At 41.0% G+C, this 19189-nt stretch overlaps 1 protein-coding gene across 1 annotated transcript in view; it reads right to left on the bottom strand.

Annotated features, from left to right (window-relative positions):
* Nucleotides 1-19189, bottom strand: part of NFATC3 (nuclear factor of activated T cells 3) — a 62299-nt gene that overhangs the window by 29658 nt on the left and 13452 nt on the right. Inside the window, exon 3 of the mRNA XM_063141307.1 lies at nt 13134-13296. Coding sequence (XP_062997377.1) covers nt 13134-13296 — 163 coding nt within the window. The remainder of the gene's footprint in view (nt 1-13133; nt 13297-19189) is intronic.

Below are 19189 nucleotides of genomic sequence, written 5' to 3'. Positions count from 1 at the left end.
ACTGCCACGCAATAGGCATGATTATGTGCTCTACAGCGTGCTCGGTCTACTTCGCTTCGAGTCTTGCGCCATTTGCGCTCCAGCCGACGTCCAGCCTGTTTCATTGACCGCAACTCCTTAGTATACCAAGGAGCAGAGCGGGCTCTACAGGACTGGAGAGGGCACTCAGGTGCGATCAAGTCGATGGCCCTCCGCATCTCACCATTCCACAGTGAGGCTAGGGCCTCGGCTGGATCACCAGCTCTCTCCACTGGAAAATCCCCAAGAGCATTCAGAAATCATTGGATTCCATCAGTCTCCTGGGGCGGACCATCCGAATGGGTCCCTCACCCTTGCAGGAGGGTAGTAACGCCATGAGTTCAAATCTCACCAAGAAATGGTCTGACCATGACAATGGGGTTACTTGGACCCCCCCAATCTTCAGACTATCCATCTCACAGCTTGGAGCAAAAACCAAATCAAGGGTATGCCCTGCTTTATGTGTTGGGCCAATGACAAACTGAGACAGCCCCATGTTTGCCATGGAGGCCATAAAGTCCCGAGCCGGAGCCCCAGAGACAGCCTCAGCATGAAAGTTGAAGTCGCCCAGAACCATCGTCCTGGGTTCCTCCAATACCACACTCGAGACTGCCTCCGCCAGCTCAGTCAGGGAGGATGCCGGGCAGCAGGGTGGGCGGTATACCAGCAGCATCCCCGATCTGTCTCTCTGGCCCAACACCAGGTGCAAACCTTCAAGGCCTGCTCCAAGATGGAGTGGTTTCCTGGTGATAGAGATGGAAGATCTATGAATCACGGCGACTCCCCCACCCCGTCCCTCCAACCTATGTGGCTAACATTCATGCCAAGATGCTATTAACAAATGCAAGACAGGGTTTCATGGCCACTGTGCTCAAAGTGGAGTGGGAGGCCATCCCACCTCTTTTCAGTCTTCTTTCTGGAGCTCATTATAAACTTCACAGATTAGTCGGAGAATGATCTGATAAATCCAAGGCATTGGTTTTGGCCTTGAAAGCCCTAAAGCGCATCCCAGATATCATAGGGAGCACACCTTTTCTATATTCATCCTCCCCACTAAACATGTTGCTAAGACTCATGAGGGTCATGCACTCAGCCATCTCCCCCCCCCCCCCATACAATGTCCCTGTGAGGGACAATGTGTCATACCATCCCCCACCCCCAGAGGTATTTCTGGTCCCATCATTGTCGCTTGAGGCTCAGGTGACCTCAGTGGCACGGAGTGCCTTTTACAAACTCCGGTTGGTGGCCCAGCTACACCCATATCTGGACAGGGATAACCTGGCTTCAGTTGTCCATGCTCTGGTAACCTCCAAGTTAGATTACTGCAATGCACTCTACGTAGGGCTGCCTTTGAAGACGGTTCGGAAACTGCAGCTCATGCAAAATGCAGCAGCCAGATTGATTTCAGGAACCAGAAGGTTCGACCATATAACACCTGCTCTGGTCCACTTGCACTGGCTGCCTGTATGTTTCCGAGCCCAATTCAAGGTGCTGGTTTTGACCTATAAAGCCTTACACGGCTTGGGACCACAATACCTGATGGAACGCCTCTCCCGATGTGAATATACCCGGTCACTACGTTCAACATCTAAGGTCCTCCTCCGGGTGCCTACTCCGAGAGAGGCTCGGAGTGTAGCAACGAGGGGCAGGGCCTTTTCGGTGGTGGCCCCAAGACTATGGAACGATCTCCCTGATGAGGCTCGCCTGGTGCCAACGCTGCTAGCTTTCCGATGCCAGGTTAAGACTTTCCTCTTTGCCCAGGCATATCGCAGCATATCTTAATCACCCACGTTTATTTTTAACGGTTTTTAATGCTTTATGTATGTATGTTGTGTTTTAGAATTTTTAATTTTGTATACTCGTTTTTATCTCAATTTTAGAATCTCTGTAAACCGCCCAGAGAGCTCTTGCTATGGGGGCGGTATATAAATGTAATAAATAAATAAATAAATAAATTTCAACCAGCATGGTAGCTGTCACTCTTTCTCACAGCTACAATGCTGGGTGACTTCATGGCTGAAGCTAGATTTGAATAAGGGGTTTTCTGGCTCAAGAGAAGTTGCATTAAATATATGTAATTTTAAAAGATACCCTATTTTCACAATCAGTTTCTACTTTCTGTCGCTGCAGTCACTGTATCCCAGGAATAAGATATGACACACCACTTAACAAGGCTGCTATACTTGGCTCTCCTACTGAAACTTCAGAAGGACAAATCCAGATGCCAAATGAGGGTTAAGCAAGGAGGGATCCCTTCCCCAAATTAAACTGCAGATGGATCCTATCAGCAAGTGATGGGAGGGAGGAGTTACTACATGGCAGGAAAGTTATCATGTGAATTGGCCCCCAATGAGGCAATGACATGAACTAGATTTTCGCTACCACAATTTTTTCTGCAAATCAAACTCCAACAGCTGCCAAGAACATGATGCTATAAACTAGGGTACTTTAAAGATGTGGTATTAACTGTACTACTCTTAAATTAACTGCCATCTAATGCAAACTGCTCATAAAAAAACTGTAATAGATATTATTTATTCTCCATTTTTTAATCAGTTAAGACTAGCTGAAAGGTGTTAAGAATTGTCCTACGAAAACAAAAGGATGGTTCTACATTTCTTATTCTTCCTACGCTGGGTGGATTGATTTAAGTCAATGCATTTTGAACCACTGATTTAAATCAGCAAGGAAAAAGGTTGATTTATAGGAAGCTAAAAGGCGGCTTTCCTCACTGGAAACCTTGAAGGCAAAAAGAAAACTCTTAGAGCTGAAGAAACCAAAGGTATAGAGGGAGTGATGTAAAAGAAGACGATCAATGGCATTTTGTACAATAAAATAATCAGTACATCTCCTTGGGGACAGATTTTCTTTGGAGACAAAGCAAGTAAGTCTTAACAAGGAATAACATTATCAGTTATGACAGTAAAGTTTGTCAGAGTATCTCTGGGAGAGATTTGGCCATAGCTCCATGGTAGAACAAAAGCCTTGCATGCAAAAGATCCCACATATCTCCAGTTAAAAGAACCAGGTAGCAGGTAATAGGAAAAACCCTTTTCTGCCCAAGACCCTACAGAGCAACTGTTACCAGAATAGACAAGACTGGGTTAGATTGACAAAATAGTATGACCCAGTTTAAGGCAGGTTCCTATGACAGTTCTGCCCCCTACAATTTTCCCAAGTTAAACATGTAGTTAAGGATAAGAGTTCTGGTGGATTTCGCATGCTTTTTCCAGGCAGAAAATGTGTACCTCTACTTAAAATGGCAAAGAGCAGCTGCATTGTTAGTTGTTCTTCAAAATCCAAAATACTTATACAAGTTTAAACGCTGATAAAGCACCCCATGAATATTAAGTTATATTAAATTACTGACATGAATGCCAGCCTGGTGAATATGCAACCACATGTCCTTTACACAAAGATAGTAAATTAAACTGGTGGTTGAATGCAGAGGAGTTAGAAGTGTAATATTACAAAAGGAAATCAAGTATCTTTAAAATATATTTCTACTCGCTACCAGCATCGGTTCCAGTCAAATATAAGCATGCTTGTATGCAACAGAATACGTTTTATTTTGTAAACATAATCATGTATTCTTCACCACTCATCATGCAGAATGTTGTAAATAATGAAAAAGTTACAGCACACTGTCACTACTGACCTCTAAAAACCCTCCGCTAGTAACTGTATACTGTGACACACAACCCATTGCTTTGTGGAGGAAATTCTGCCAAGCTGTTTGTGTGTTTCTGTATCGTTTCCATAGCAAAGGTCAGTGAATGCGTAAGTTAAACTAAAGCTGGAAGGCTAAAGAGAGAAGGTCACCACAGGATAAGCTACAATAGCTTCCCTCTGAAAAACCTCTAATTGTACCAGTATGTTACAGGTGAATAACTGTGCTTATACGTAGACATGGTACAAGAATTCAATTTATGAAAATCATTTTTATACATATATTACCAAACCTCCTCTGAAAAAAAACATGTCTAAAACGATGACACTCATGTTCTTGCAACTAAGCACACAGATTTCTATTTCAAGGTCAAACTTTGGGCCATATCATTTGCATCGGTAACTGGGAAGTAATATTTTGTTCTGACCATCTCGAACAAGATGATTAGACTTCTAAAAAGGCAAGTCTAAAGTCACTTTCTGATGCAGGTCCTTACAGAGGATAGAACTAGCACATCAATTATAACTTACTTGGATGAATTGTCTGCTTATAAACTGAAAATGGCATGGTCCAATTAGCTTTATTAATAACGCAGTGTTTTGAATTAAAAATACAATAGTCAAAATATATAAGAAATCACTTTCACAGCATTATGGTATGTGAGTGTTTTGTCCTTTGTCTCTCATAGCCCTGATTTGTTCCTGTGCTGGTTTTGTTCGTTTGTGTTTTTATTTGCAGAGCTCTGCGGGGCACATGTTCTGCTATAAACAGCACGCTGACAACTAATTTTACTTGCAAGGTAGACAGCTCAGCTGCTTTGGCTGGGATGTGCCGCAGCAGGCTTTCTGGTACCGTACATAGTGTGTTGGATCCAGATTTATGCTGGATCAACTGCACTGCAGAAGTGGACTTCCCCGCACTCTCCTTACCACAGCAGCTCCTCCAGCCTCCTGAAAATGCTACACAGTGAGTCAGAAGAACCTGCCAAATGGATTGAGCTGTGGTGTGAGCCCAAAATAATCCAGCATTTGTCTCTTCTCCTTGCAGAAGGCAGATCTTGCATCAGACCTGGTGAGTTTGATGCAAGATCTCCCCCTTTTCCTGTGTACAACCTAGATCCACCCCTTACTAGCTGCTTTTAAAAAAAAAAAATTAAGAAAAAATGAAGCAAATATGTTCACAAAACTTTTGTACCACATCTACTTTATCCCTAAAAGAGACACAAACAAGATCTCTACTGAGAGAAGAAAATAGGGGGAAGCATAGCCATGACAAATACAGAGGGAATGATTTAAGACAAGAATTTGAATAAACGATCATCTCAAAAGCATAAGAAGAATGAAGACCAAACATGACAGAAAAGCGGATAAAAGTGTGGAGAGAGATACAATGTAATCATGGCCAGAACTGTACTACCGTATTTCTTCGATTCTAAGACACACTTTTCCCCCAATATAAACATCTCTAAAAACGGGCTGCGTCTTAGAATCGATGGCATCTTAGAATCGCCTGCAAAGTGCGCTGTTATCCCTCCACCCTGCTCACGATGCCTAGGCGGCTCAAGGGCTTGTTGAGCGCCTAAGCTGCTCTGCGCTCACCATGTAGGCTGGGGAATGTGCTTGGCCTGATTGGGGGCCTCAGCGACGATCCACGGCTGCCCTGGGCCTATTTGTGCTCCCCAGAGCTAACCGGGCTCACACACACGCCAACGGAGCTCCAAGCCCTAAGCAGGCCTCGCCCGCCGCACCACAAGCACAGCCAGCCGGGTTGGGCCTAGTAGGCATGGCTATGCGGCTCCGGACGGGTCGGGCCTGGCGCGCGCCTCGCCTTGTGCATGGGGACGTGGCGGACGGGCGGGTGCCGCAGGGCTGCGGCGGGTTGTGCAAGGCAGGCGAGCGCCGCCAGCTTCTTGTGGCTGCTGGTTCTGTGTGGTGGAGGAGGCGCAGCAGAGCCGGCCGAGAAGACGGAGGCGACGCCCAGGAGATGAGTTGCTGGGCTGGGGTGGGGTGCATGCGGGATGCGCTCCGGGACTCGCAGCTGTGCTGTTCTCACGCAACGTGTGTGGGAGAGGAGCCCAGGGCGCCTGTAGGGCAGGGGGGTCTTGCCACCACCGCTGGGCCAGGGGCGGCAGTGCACGTGCGGCCGGCTCCTTCGCGCCTCGGGAAATTTCCACAGCCCATCTAGCCATGCCTGGAAGAGGCCCCTCAGCACTGGCAGCTGGAGCTGGCCCAAAGGTGGGCGCCTCGTGAACGACCCCCTCCCGCTCCCCGCAAGAAATGGTGGCAACTGGTAAAGCCTCCGGGCCCTTGCACGTGCACCCCCAGCAGGTACCCTCCACCTGGCAAGGCCCACCCCACCAGGCAACATGGGCCTGCGACATTAGGGGTAAGTGCCTCGTTTTTGGCTTACTTGTAACCTGTCACCGCCCTGTGGCACCAAAACCGTTGGCCCAATCAGAATTGGCCACATCTCTTCCCTTACCTGCCTGCAATCCGCTCCCCATGCATGGCAGAATACTTTTCCCCCCATATAAACATCTCTAAAATGGGGTGCGTCTTAGAATCAATGGTGTCTTAGAATCGAAGAAATACGGTAGATTCAGTTCTAGGGCTGAGCTAAATTTATTCATCCTGTCTTGATCATATTTCTATCCCACCAGTCCTCCAGGATGCTCTGGCAGTTTACACTGGGTTTTCTTAAACAATATCCATAAAGACACAAGCACTAATGTAAATTACATTGCACTAGCACAAGAAACCTCTGGCACAATGGCAATAGATGGCACAACTGGATTCCCCAGAAAACCAGTTATACCAGCTAGCACTATGGGCGTTGCACTAGAGGTCCATTACACTAGCACAACATAAACAAGAAAGAAAGGGGGTACTTTGTCACTCAGCACATAGCTAAACTATAAAATTCACGAGCACAAGATTTACTGATGTCCACGAATTTGGACAGCTTTAATAGTAGATTAGACAAATTCATGGAGGATAAGGCTATCAGTGGCTATTAGTCCTGATGGCTATATGCTACATGCTACCTTCAGTATCAGAGGGGATATGCTTAGATGCACCAGTTGCTGGGGAACATGAGCAGAAGATTGCTAGTGCACTCATGTCCTACTTGTGGGTTTTCCACAGTTGGCCACAGTGTGAACAGAATATTGGACTTCATGGACCCTTGGTCTGATCCAGCAAGGATCTTCTTGCGTTCTAATTTTTTGTTAGCACACGTATCCTATTGGATATTGCCATTTGTTTTATTCTCACAATACTACATGTGGTAGGTTAGGTAGAACAGGGATGAGTCACCAATGTGAGCCTCATGACTAACTTGATATTGCTTAATACTTTAAGGTATCAATAATTCCACAGAACACTCTTCTGCCACTATTCCTGGGAATTTTTCTTTTCATTCGTTGTTTACAATGATTCAAATGAGGCAACTTATTTCAAGAATAAAATGGTAAACAACCTATTTTAATACTTAGTGCTAAAATGTTGCTCTATAAAAGGCTCTGTGCGCCCAGTGTTTAGATTGCTATGAATCTCACATCACATCACAACAGTTAACTGGCTCTAACAGCCATTTATAAAACTAGAAAATCCTTGTAAACTGTCAGCTAATGCAAAGTTAGTTCAATAATCCCAGCTGTACATAAACTACACTATTGGCAAATAGCTCAAAGAGGCTATTTTTGAAGACTGCATCCCTTGCAAAACTGTAGGAGCAGCAGATAGCAAACTGCACTATTGAAATAGAAGAGACAATAACTCAATCTGGACACATTAATGCACATTTGCAAGTGGAGCAAACAACGTAATTGTGCTATGGCAAGTCTTTTAATAACAGAAGCAAACTCACACAAGGTCTGTTGTGATGAGCGAGAATGCAAGGCAGCAGCCCTAGTGAGTTCATTAGCCTCCTCGCTCTTCATAAGAGGATAGTAACCAATCAACAGCTGCTTCTTAGTGGAGGTGAGGAATAGCGGTGTAACGCATTAACACAGGAGGTTGCTAAAGCAGACATAATTTGGTGAGCGGCCACCATATAGCTCCCAGTGGTGGCTCCTCCCTCCCCCCCAAATGGCACCATAGAGATGTTTGAGGAAATACCTTACCCTGAGGGGATAGGATGGGAGAAGAAACAGAGTGGGCTTGAACGCAAAAGAAAATAAATTGCCTAAGAGGAGAAAGGAAATATCAGGCCAACAAAGAACATGCCAGCCCAGAAGGACAATAGGTGCAGTGCAAACCTCCCATGATACAGTGCAGGGTCCCACAAACGACCGCATAGAGAGTGGTAGGTGATGCTGGCAGCAGAAAACTGGCCCAGCGTCAGCACCCAGGCTAGCATGGGAATATTGGGGCCCATCAGGGCTGACTCTACTCCCCACCAGTATCCTTTCTTCTTATTTTTAAAACCATTCTATAACAAGGGGAAAGCCAGTTGGGCATACACATTTGTATAGATGCTCATTTTATTATTTTTACTTTGAAAACAGATTATCCTTTTCTTTGGCTATTGGGCGGTATAAAAATGTAATAAATAAATAAATAAATAATACAACAAAATGGAATCATATTCAAATAAATGTATTGGGCAGGGCAGCAGAAGCAAGCTCGATTTATTCCTGTAGTCATGTTGGCAACATGATTAAAGTGAATTGAAAATCTGAACCTACACATACGCAGATTTTTATTTTAAATGAGGGGTTGGCAAACAAGTTTTTGTTTACTATTGTGCTGTAACACAGGGGTGAAGAAGCAGTTGTAAAGCATAAAATAGCCAAGTGGGTGGGGCAGAGCAATATTAGTTGTTTACTCCGTAACTGAAGTAATACGCGTAGCTGTCTAAAGAGGGTGGTGGTAACACTATTAAGTCCATGGTCTAAAATTACCTGCGTGCACCACTGCAAACCTGGTATAATTATTTATGAAATAGGTATATTTCCAGTGAGCTGAGCTACTGAATCAAAGCATCACCATCATGCTTTTTCCTTCCTCCCTCCCAATCCCTTTCCTTATGTCCCTAAAGACAAAGATTGTCTAATTATTGACATGCACAAATGGGAGGTGAACTGTTGCACACATCCCAACTTATTTAATTACATTTCTATAAGGCCCAACAGCCAAAGCTCTCCAAGCAATTCACAAAACAAACTTAAAACCATAAAATACAACAATGCAGCAAAACATAAAAACCTTAAGTATAAAACAAAATAAAAATGAAGTAAAAATCAAGGTAAAAGCCCAGCAGTGGTGCGAAGATCTAAAAATAACTAATGCAATTTTTAAAACTGAAAGACTAAAAAGCCTGGGGAAGTGAAAAGGTCTAAACCTGGCACGGAAAAGATCACAATGTAGGCACAAGTCAAGCCTTTCTGGGGAGGGTATTCCACAACAGGGCACCACCACTTAAAAAGGCCCTGTCCTTAGCAGCCTCCTACCTCACCTCATTCAGCGAAGGCACATGGAGAAGGGCCTCTGGGGATGATCTCAGGCTCCAGGCAGATATATATGGAAGGAGACAATCCATCTAGGGGTTTGTGGATTAATACAAGCACGCTGAATTGGGCCCAGAAATGGGCTGGCAGCCAGTGCAGATCATAAAGCACTGGCTTCATATGATCAAACTGGCCAGTCCCTGTTAACAATCTTGCTGCCCTAATTTGGACCAATAGAAATTTTGGAGCATTTTCAAAGCAGACCCATGTATAATGTATTGCAGTAATCCAAACATGAGGTTACCACAGTATGGATAACTGTTGCCAGGCTACCTCTGTCAGGATAGGTTATGGTTGGTATATCAGCCTAAACTGATAAAAAGGTCCTCCATGCCACTGAAGCCATCTGTGTCCTCCATGATAATGCTGGATCTAAGAACACCCCGAAACTGCAAACCTAATCATATAGAAGTAGTACAAGCCCCTCCAGAACAGGTTGAATATCACTCATCCAGACTGAAGAATCACCCACTAACAGTATCTCCATCTTGTCTGAACTGAGACTCAGTTTATTGTCCCTCATCCAATCCATTACTGCACCCAGGCACTGATTCAGAACACCCACTGCCTCACCTGGATTTGATGAAAAGAGATAGAGCTGAGTGTCATCCGTGTATTGGAGATACCTCAATTCATATTTCTAGATAACACTTCCCCCATGGTTTCATGAAGATGTTAAACAGAATGTGTGAGTGAGTGAGTGTGTGTGTGTGTGTGTGTGTGTGTGTGTGTGTGTGTGTGAGAGAGAGAGAGAGAGAGAGAGAGAGAGAGAGAGAGAGAGAGAGAGAGAGAGAGAATGAATAAAGCCCTGTGGCACCCCACTGCATAACTCCAAGAGACAGCGCAACAATCCTCCCGTAACCTCTTCAACAATCAGCCATCCAAGTAGGAGTGTAGCTACTGCAATGCAGTATCTCCAACACCCAGCCCAGACAGCCTATCCAGAAAGATATCATAGTTGATGTCCACTGAGAGGTCCAAGACAATCAACAGGATCACAGTCGCCCCATCCCTCTCTTGGCCAAGGTCATCCCACAGGTTGATGACATTCATTCCAAAGTCATTCTCTAATATTTACTAATGAGTGCTAAAGCCTAACCATTGACAAATTTGTAAGAGTACAGCTTTTTCCACAAGGAGGAGAAATCGAAAAATATAAAATACAACTGGTATTCCCTCCACTCCAGCATCCTGTTTGGCAAACATTTTCCTACATCTCACACAAATTTCAACACTAGTTCATCTTAAAAGAATATGATCCACACAAGATATAAGGTAAAGGCCAGACAGTAGAACTCTGTATTAAAAATGTTCATGTCCAGTTGCAAACTTGAGGGGGAAAACTATTTCTTGTATACTTCAAACTGAATGAAGGGTTGAGCAAAATTATTTTGAACAGTGAGAAACATTCAAAATGAAATGAACCTTAATGGGTACGATCTGTTAAGAAACTGTATTATACCTATGCTAAAAACAGCCTGTTACTACCAAACTCTAAAGTAAATCACTTTAAGGCTAAAAAATTCTAACACACTACACAAAGGAGATAGTCAATCTTTAATTTCTCCACCTGTTAAATGAGAAACAGCTGCCAAAAGCATTTGTGCCAAATGTAGCAATCCTAAACATATTTACCAAGAAGTATAAGTCACACTGAAATAAATGAAATTCCAAATAAACTTGCGTAGGAATGTGTTGTTAGTCTCCTTACAGGTATATTTCAGTATGTATGAGACCGTGTCTGCACTGAAACTATGTACTATTAAAGTTCAATATAGTGTCTCAGTACACATATAACATATTTTAAAGTTGATCTAAACCAGGGGTGGTCACCTTTTGATCCTCTAAATGCTTTGGCTTACAACTCCTATTATCCCTCACCATTGGCTGTGTTGGCTGGAACTGATGGGAGTTACGATGCTCCAGATGTTTTGGCCTACAAGTTAACCATCTTAACCGTCTAAACACTGCATTGTTCACATATGCAAAAGTGTTAACTTAGTGTATTTCTTATGTTTTATGACACTACATGGGTGTCCACCTACCGATCCATTTTTAAAATTAGAACTTTTTTAAAAAACTTATCACATGTGAAATAGAGCTCACAGCACAATCTACAAGCATTAGGATCATCTCTGTTGGCCTTCCTAGGTACCATAATCCCAGCACACAACAACCAGATCACACCTGCTGGAGAACATGCATTCCATTGCTGGGCAGTTGCTCATAGGATAGCAAGCCTAATTAGTATCAGCAGGAGGCTCCATCACCTACTGCATAGCTGTCCTTGTGATCAGCATATTGAATCACATTAGATGAAGATTAACCTTAATCACAACATATTTTATCTCCTTACTTTAAATACATGTAATATGGCGAACAAGCAGAAAACATTCTGTGTAACTTGACTGCTCCTTCTGATGGCCCCAGGGAGAGGTTTCATCTCTCTAATGAATGTAACATGCCAAGAGTTAAAGATGAGTTCTCTGCGAAAGGGTGGCTACATGTGGCTATATGCATTCCTTAATGGTGGACATCAGACAAAGGGAAAAACTATCAACCAATAGAGCATCGAATGTAACCTATGACTCGTTGAGATTGTGCACCTTAACTTGAAAATTGAATGTAACTTAATTTGCTAATCCAGAACTGACCAATAGAAGGGTTAGAAAGAGACTAACACCCTCTTGTAGCCAGGGCCTATATATACTGTGAGATTCCTTTGCTCTGGGTGCCTCCATCTTGTGGAACCGGAGAGCACCCCCATACTGCAGTATCGGAAGTAAATGGATTAAGTGTACTTTCCCGCCTCGTGTGTTTGATTGGTTATTAACGCGCCGGGGAAGCGGGCCTTTAAATCCCTGGTTATGGGACAACACTTCCACAGAAAGTGTAACGAAAGAAGTACCCTCATTTTGGGAGAGAATTTATTTATTTATTTATTTATTACATTTCTATACCGCCCAATAGCCGGAGCTCTCTGGGCGGTTCACAAAAATTAAATGCCAAAACTAGTATTGCATCTACGGGATTTCTAATCTTCCACATTTCTAGGCTTCCCGCCATCTCCACCCGCCAAAAAGGCACAACCTAGAGACAGTCAAATAAGCTGAAGTCCTAATTTGAATGCAGCAGAAGTACGTAAATCATGTGTTTCTCTTAATTTACATAAATAACTTTTATTTGAAAGCAGGGGGTATGGCGGTCTCATTTTGTTGTGACAGTAGCTGTAAGGCTAGAAGCAGGAACGCTGCCCATCCACACCTCTATCACAAGGGCATTATAGTAGGAATGAAGATGCACTTGGTCCCTTGAAAGCAACTGTCATTTGCCAGAGGTAATTTAGAGAATGTAAAATTACAAAGCATTTCGAATAGTGGTATAAAGTATTAAGTTAATGTCATTCTTTTAGATAATTCCCCGGTCGCTCTCCTGAGTCTTTTATGATTATTTTACTTCAGGGTACCAATAAGCTTATTACTGAGTAAGTGGCCAAATTTTTGAATCTAGCTATTCTCATTAGACTACTCATGGATGTCTGATCATTATTTTAAACCTACTGATTAGCATTTTTACAGATTTTGTATCCTTTCTTTTTACCATCCTGTATTTTTATTAACGTCTATGTACTCATATGATTGTAGTGCCTGAATTTGCTTTCCCCTCCTCCTCCCTCCCGATCCCCTTTCCTTTTGTGTCATGTCTTTTAGACTGTAAGCCTGTGGGCAGGGACTGTCAGGAAATACTTTTGTAAGCCGCCATGAGAGCCTTGTTTGGCTGAATGGCGGCATAAAAATGCTTAAATAAATAAATAAACGGTGGTCTGCTTACTGTAAATAAAGATTGATTGATTAGATAATTCCCTCTATCACATTCTTCAACAGCATTCAAGAGAAATGGTAGTTCAGAGAAAAGACTTTTATCGGCATTCCTTACCTTCACTACAGGATGCCCACCAGTAGATGCTTTTACTGCTCCTCTACTACCTTCAGTTTCATAATGTGCTCTATGATGAGTTTTTGGTTGTACTTCTATTTTCAATTCACACTGTCCATATTGAGTTGGCAAAGGCCAGTCTAGGGGAGGCAACGAAGATGTGCTAAAAACAAGAGGTACATAGATTTCAGTATTTCACAAATTTATAACCTACACTTTGAACTTCCAAGAATTCTGAGAGCAGCAAACAATACAAATATAATAATAAAAATACAAACAAAACAGCACAAAAATCTACTTATTGCAAAAGGAAACCAGAGTGCAACCAGCACCAGACAAGGAAAAAAATGCAGATTACAAGTCAATTGCCACCATGTAGAGGACATCATTTGCATGTGAAGAGACCACTGCAAAAGCCTACTTTAAGCATGACATATTTCATTGTGTGCAGAATGGGATCAGTTGCATGAGTTAAATGAATTGCAAAATGTAACTTGCAAAATCAACCTTTACCATAACCTAAATGCCTTTGGTCCAACACATCACAGGGAGAACTTCTTCCTATAGGAACCACCTTCCCCATTAAGATCTATGGGAGAGGCCTTGTTCTACACAAGATTTCACCTCTCAGGTAGATCATAAGAGTAGAACACATACCTTTTTCATTGCAGCACGCATCCGTGGAACCTTTTCCCCAAAATAAGTCTAAGTTTAACCATACAATCATTCTAGAAAAATCTAATATGGGTTGTAGTATTGTCGTTATGCAAGGGTGTTTTAAAAGGAACATTTATATTGTTAGCAGACACACACAGATTATTATAGGAAAGATATAAATATTTTAAGTAAAGAAGATTAGCTGACATGGCAGGATTTAGACTGTTGTCAAAACAAGACGGAAGCCTAACAGAATTGAACTAACACTGGAGGTAATAATTTTTAAATTATATACTCTAAGCAGTTTAAATACAATGCGGCTGTCATGCAAAGTGAAGTCTGTATTCAGAACCATGAGTCTTATTAAATAATACTAGCAGTAAACATTACTTTAATCTAAAAATGGTTATTCAATGAAATATCAGACTTCAAAGCTACTAAATACACTGGAGGAGTCACACACCCCACCCAACAAACTTCAGTATTATTCAAAAATAGTCATAACTACTAGGCTAGAAGAGCTCAGATTTTCCAAGTCATCGTAATATCTAAGTCTTCCTCCAAGCAGACTCTTGAAAATCAAAATCTATGGATCTGGGTAAGACTAATCCTCACCCCCACCCTCCAGACATCAGGATTATTATTATTATTATTATTATTATTATTATTATTATTATTAATTTCATTTTTATACCGCCCAATAGCCGAAGCTCCCTGGGCGGTTCACAAAAACTTAAACAATTCAAAGTGTAAAACAAACAGTATAAAAACATGAGATAAAATACACATTAAAACGAATTAAAACATACCATACATGATTAAAACATCCTGAAAACATTCTAAAATTTCACTGGATAGGCCTGCCGGAATAGATCAGTCTTTATTGCTTTTTTAAATTCTAAAAGACTGTCAAGTTGACGAATCTCCTCCGGCAGGCCATTCCACAGGATACGAAGGTTCTGCCTTTAGTAGGCATCTGGACTACTTAAGCTCACCTTCCAGAATTAAGTGCTGTCCTCCTAACTTAATGCAATCACTACAGAGCTTTGCCAGGTTAAAAGCAGAACCACTACGTGACTTCTTGCCCAATCAGCAACTAAACTATCCTACCATTCACCCTTTCCCATATTTTCAAAAGATGAAATTTAAGACAAATTTGTTCACCATGCTGCAAGAGTGAGGGAACGCACATATAAGAGAAATCATATGAAATATGACATTATAGTCAGCCTTTACAGAATTCCTGAGGGTTCTTATTAAAAACTGTTCTGTTAATAGAGTGGGCAAGGAACTAGTAATATTAACACCAAAGAAATAGCTGCTATATCAATAATTGTAAACTTTATTCACTACTACTTTTTCCTCCACTGTAAGATGAAAAGGAATGAATATGGAATAACACAATAGTGCCAGAGGAAGTGTCAACATTAGTCTATAAAAGAGGCAGATTTTTAAAACAAATGGAGGTGAGGGGGGAAAGGCAAAAAGCAAACTTTCTAACAATGTATTTTCATGTAATCAAACTCTCTTCATATGGAAGATGCAGATTTGCAATATAACCATTACGACAAATTAACAGTCTCCATGAGCTGTATTATATTAGTATTTCTCACTTCCCATATTATGAAGAGTGTGTGGTGATGGGCCCTGTACTATTGGGGAAATCAATACATTAAATTGATCACATTTATGTAACACAAAAACATTAAATTCCACATACACACACACTTGTGCAACTCTGCCATAAGGAATTTAACTTCTAATTAATTATGGTTAGGAATGCAATAAATTGCTTGCCTGGCCACACAGCAATTGCCAGTGGGTAGCAGCTGTGGCTGAGCTGACTGAAAGAACACCAGGGCAAAAAGAGTATTTCAAAACTCATTTCATTTATTACGGTCACAGACCAGCAAAGTTAATGTATGGCATGTAAAAGATATTTAAAAAGTAATGTAATAACAAAATATAATTTATAAAATTCCTTCTCTCAAGAAGATAACATTTTTCTCTAACTAGCATTGAGGTCATACAAAACTTAGCAACCCTTTCAGTAATACAAGAGGTCACATCCCTTAAACAAATTAATACCAAAGTTGTGGAGGTACTTCCAGAAAAGGCTGTTAATAGTGGAAAAATTAGTATATTGCAAAACTATTGCAGCAAACATGCGCTACTCCAGCACTTATGCATTCAGAGAGTGGAATGGTCAACCACAAAACACTTTCCATTCTTGGGCTCTAACCTTGAGCAACTGGGCTTCCTGCTCAAAGGGCACTATTGCCAAACACCCGAAGTACTTTTTCATGCTTGTTAAACCTGAGCTTTTTTGTCAAATTGCTTGTCAGAAGACCAGTTGCTGTAAAAAGTATCAGCTGCCCTAATCACAAACAGCAAACAGAATTTTCAATGGTTACCTTACTCTATTCCATTCCTTTGAGACCTTACACTGAACTATTTTAAAGAATCAAATAATAATTCCCAGGTTATCTTTGGCCTATATTGGGAATTAAACGTACAAGTTTCACTCAAGGCAAATTTGGATGCTCCAATAGCCAACCAATATCCATCCATTAAGTTGCCTTCATTCTTCTCCAATGTAATGCCCCGTAGATATTTTGGAATACAAAGCCTATCAGCCCCAGCCAGCATGGCCATTGGTCTGGGAGGCTAAGGGTTGCAGTCCAAAATATATGGAACACACTAGTTTAGAGAAGGCTGCAGGATGAGAGATAAGAACAGTCTTTTGTCTGAACTTACCTATACTGGATCTAATTCCATAGGAATCTAGAAAAACACAAATAATTGTGATTTCAGGATAAGATGCCAGTGCTTAATGGCACTAATGATTATTTAAATTTTAGGTGCTAGGATGTTTGCCACTGCTCAACAACTGAAAATTGAGCCAGGGCAAACATATACACCTATATTCAAGTGTTTCAACTTCTTAATTTTATCTGTATTTTAAAAGACCCATTAAATGGTATGTAAACTTTGAATTGTGTATTTTCTAACATGCAAGGACTTCAAAAGTATCTGCTTAAGTTATGTGGACACTTATCTCCAGGTCAACAAACACATTTGAAGGCTATGTTTACTTAATATAGCCTGAGTAATTTAAATAGCCTGACTAATCTAAACAGAACACAATCAAAATAGTCCAGATATGAAATTTTTGATCAGCTTTGTTTCCATATAGTTATTCAGCAATAGCTTTGAATGATAACCTTATGAGGACCAAAATACCTTTGAATTGCTAATTCAAAATTAAGGTTAATCTTGAAAAAGCTTTCTAATTTCAGACTTCTGGCTAGAAACCAAATGTTAAGTAGTAATACCCAACTCCCTGCACTGCACTGATAAAAGGAGAAAACCTGGTAGGCATTACTTACAGCACCCCCCTTTTCCTATAATGCAGATCAAGAGGAAGAAGATTTAGTTTGACATATCCAAAGTGAACTTTCTATATTTGGGGAGGGAGAGGGTGAGAGAGAAGAGAAACTCCTGACAGTTTTACTGAGAGCAGAAACCAGACCTCTCAACCAAAGCAGACACAGCAGCAAAACTAAGAACATTGAAACCTGTGTAAATAGACACCTGAAGAGGCATTGCAACATGCAAAATCAACTCTACTATGTCCAAAATACATTAATACTTTCTAGAGTCTGCCAGCTCTCCCCCTACCATATTCTGCTTCAAGGAAAACTGCAATTTTCAACTAGGATGAGATGGCTTAAAGGTTCTTACCTAATAGGTAAGAATTACTTATTAATTCTGGGAAAGAATTCTAATAGATTCTTGCCTAGCAAAGTTAGTTTTCAATAGCTTTTTCCTTCAGACTAGATTTTCCTAAATTCCACTCCAACCAATTACTCACAAATAGGAACAGATATTGTACACAAGCCTTCTTCTGCCTCCAAGCTCTTCCTACTTCTTCTGGCATGATTCAGAAGTTTGGTGGACTATTTACTGAAGTTTCCTCTGGTCAGACATAATATAGGAAGCTAAAATGTATTACATATAACTCTGCTCATAAATTATCATGTTTTGATAAATTAAATTTAAAAGAATAGTCTATTCAGGCGGTAATGACACATTTACTGAGTTTACTTTTAAATGTTTATCATTTTAATGATATTTCTATCAGCAAACCAAGTTATACATAATACATTTTATATTCCTAATGTAACAAAGTGACTTTAGATGGGTGAAGAGCACTATAAAAGGAATGTATTCACTGCACTTTGGCAGACTTAGGAAGGTTGAAGAAAGACATTCAACGATATAGTGAATACATTATTTTCTCAGGAAGCTATTTATCTACACAAACACCTACCCGAACATTAACTGAGACCCTCCTCCAGGTGCTCCCACCAAATGATGCAAGAGGAGGGGCTTCAGGTGAGGGGTTTTTTTTCAGTAAAAGCACCCCATTTGAGAAATGGTCTCCCTAGAGAGACTCAACTGGCAGCTATGTTATGGTCCTTCCAGTTCCAGGTGATTATTTTTTTATTCTCCCGGGCATTTTAAGAGCTGTGTTAGCGCCTCTAATACATTATTATTATTATTATTATTATTATTATTATTATTAATTATTTATTTATATAGCACCATCAATGTACATGGTGCTGTTGCTGGTTTTAATTTGGTTTAATGAGATTGTAATAGTTTTATTCTTTGCTGCTGGTTTTAACTTAGTTTTATTCTGTGTTGATTTTATTTTTTGTTTTAATGGTCGTATTTTGTTCTTAATGTATTGTACGCCACCCAAAGAACTTTGGTTATTGAGCAATTTAAAAGTACAATAAATAAATAACTATTATTTGCGACAGGTTTTCTTATAATATAGACAGACCTCTGCCTTCATTAACAGAAGCAAGAGGTCATTCACCCTGGACTGGCACTATCAGGACTTAACCATAAACCAGTGTACTGGACCAAATGAAATACTGGACCAGAACAACTATCCAAGGGGAAATGTAGTAATGAACAGGACTGTAATTCAGGGATGGAGAAGCTTTTTCCAGCCCAAGGACTGAATTGATATTGGGAAAACATGTCATGAGCCACATGCCAGCAGTGGGCAGGGCTCCATCACAAAGTGGCCAGGGCTACACAACTGCTGGTATCTACATTTATAGAACTCATTCTTTGTCCCTGAAGTTATGATACTGATGAGGTTCCCAGGTAAGTTATGGGATATACTGTAAAATAGCAAATGATACACTACCACTATTACACCAAATTACATGCAAAAGAAACACAAGATTATAAATCCATTTATGTATGGAGGAAAAAGGAGAGGATGCTTGACTAGTAACTTGTGAAGAGTAAAAACTGCTGCAGGAGCAGACTAATTTAATCTGAAGATACTGAACAGAGTCCCTCCATCATCTGTGCAG

The sequence above is a fragment of the Elgaria multicarinata genome, chromosome 14, assembly GCF_023053635.1.
Source record: "Elgaria multicarinata webbii isolate HBS135686 ecotype San Diego chromosome 14, rElgMul1.1.pri, whole genome shotgun sequence".
Taxonomy (NCBI): Eukaryota; Metazoa; Chordata; class Lepidosauria; order Squamata; family Anguidae; genus Elgaria; species Elgaria multicarinata.
This window is presented reverse-complemented; position numbering and strand designations above follow the sequence as displayed.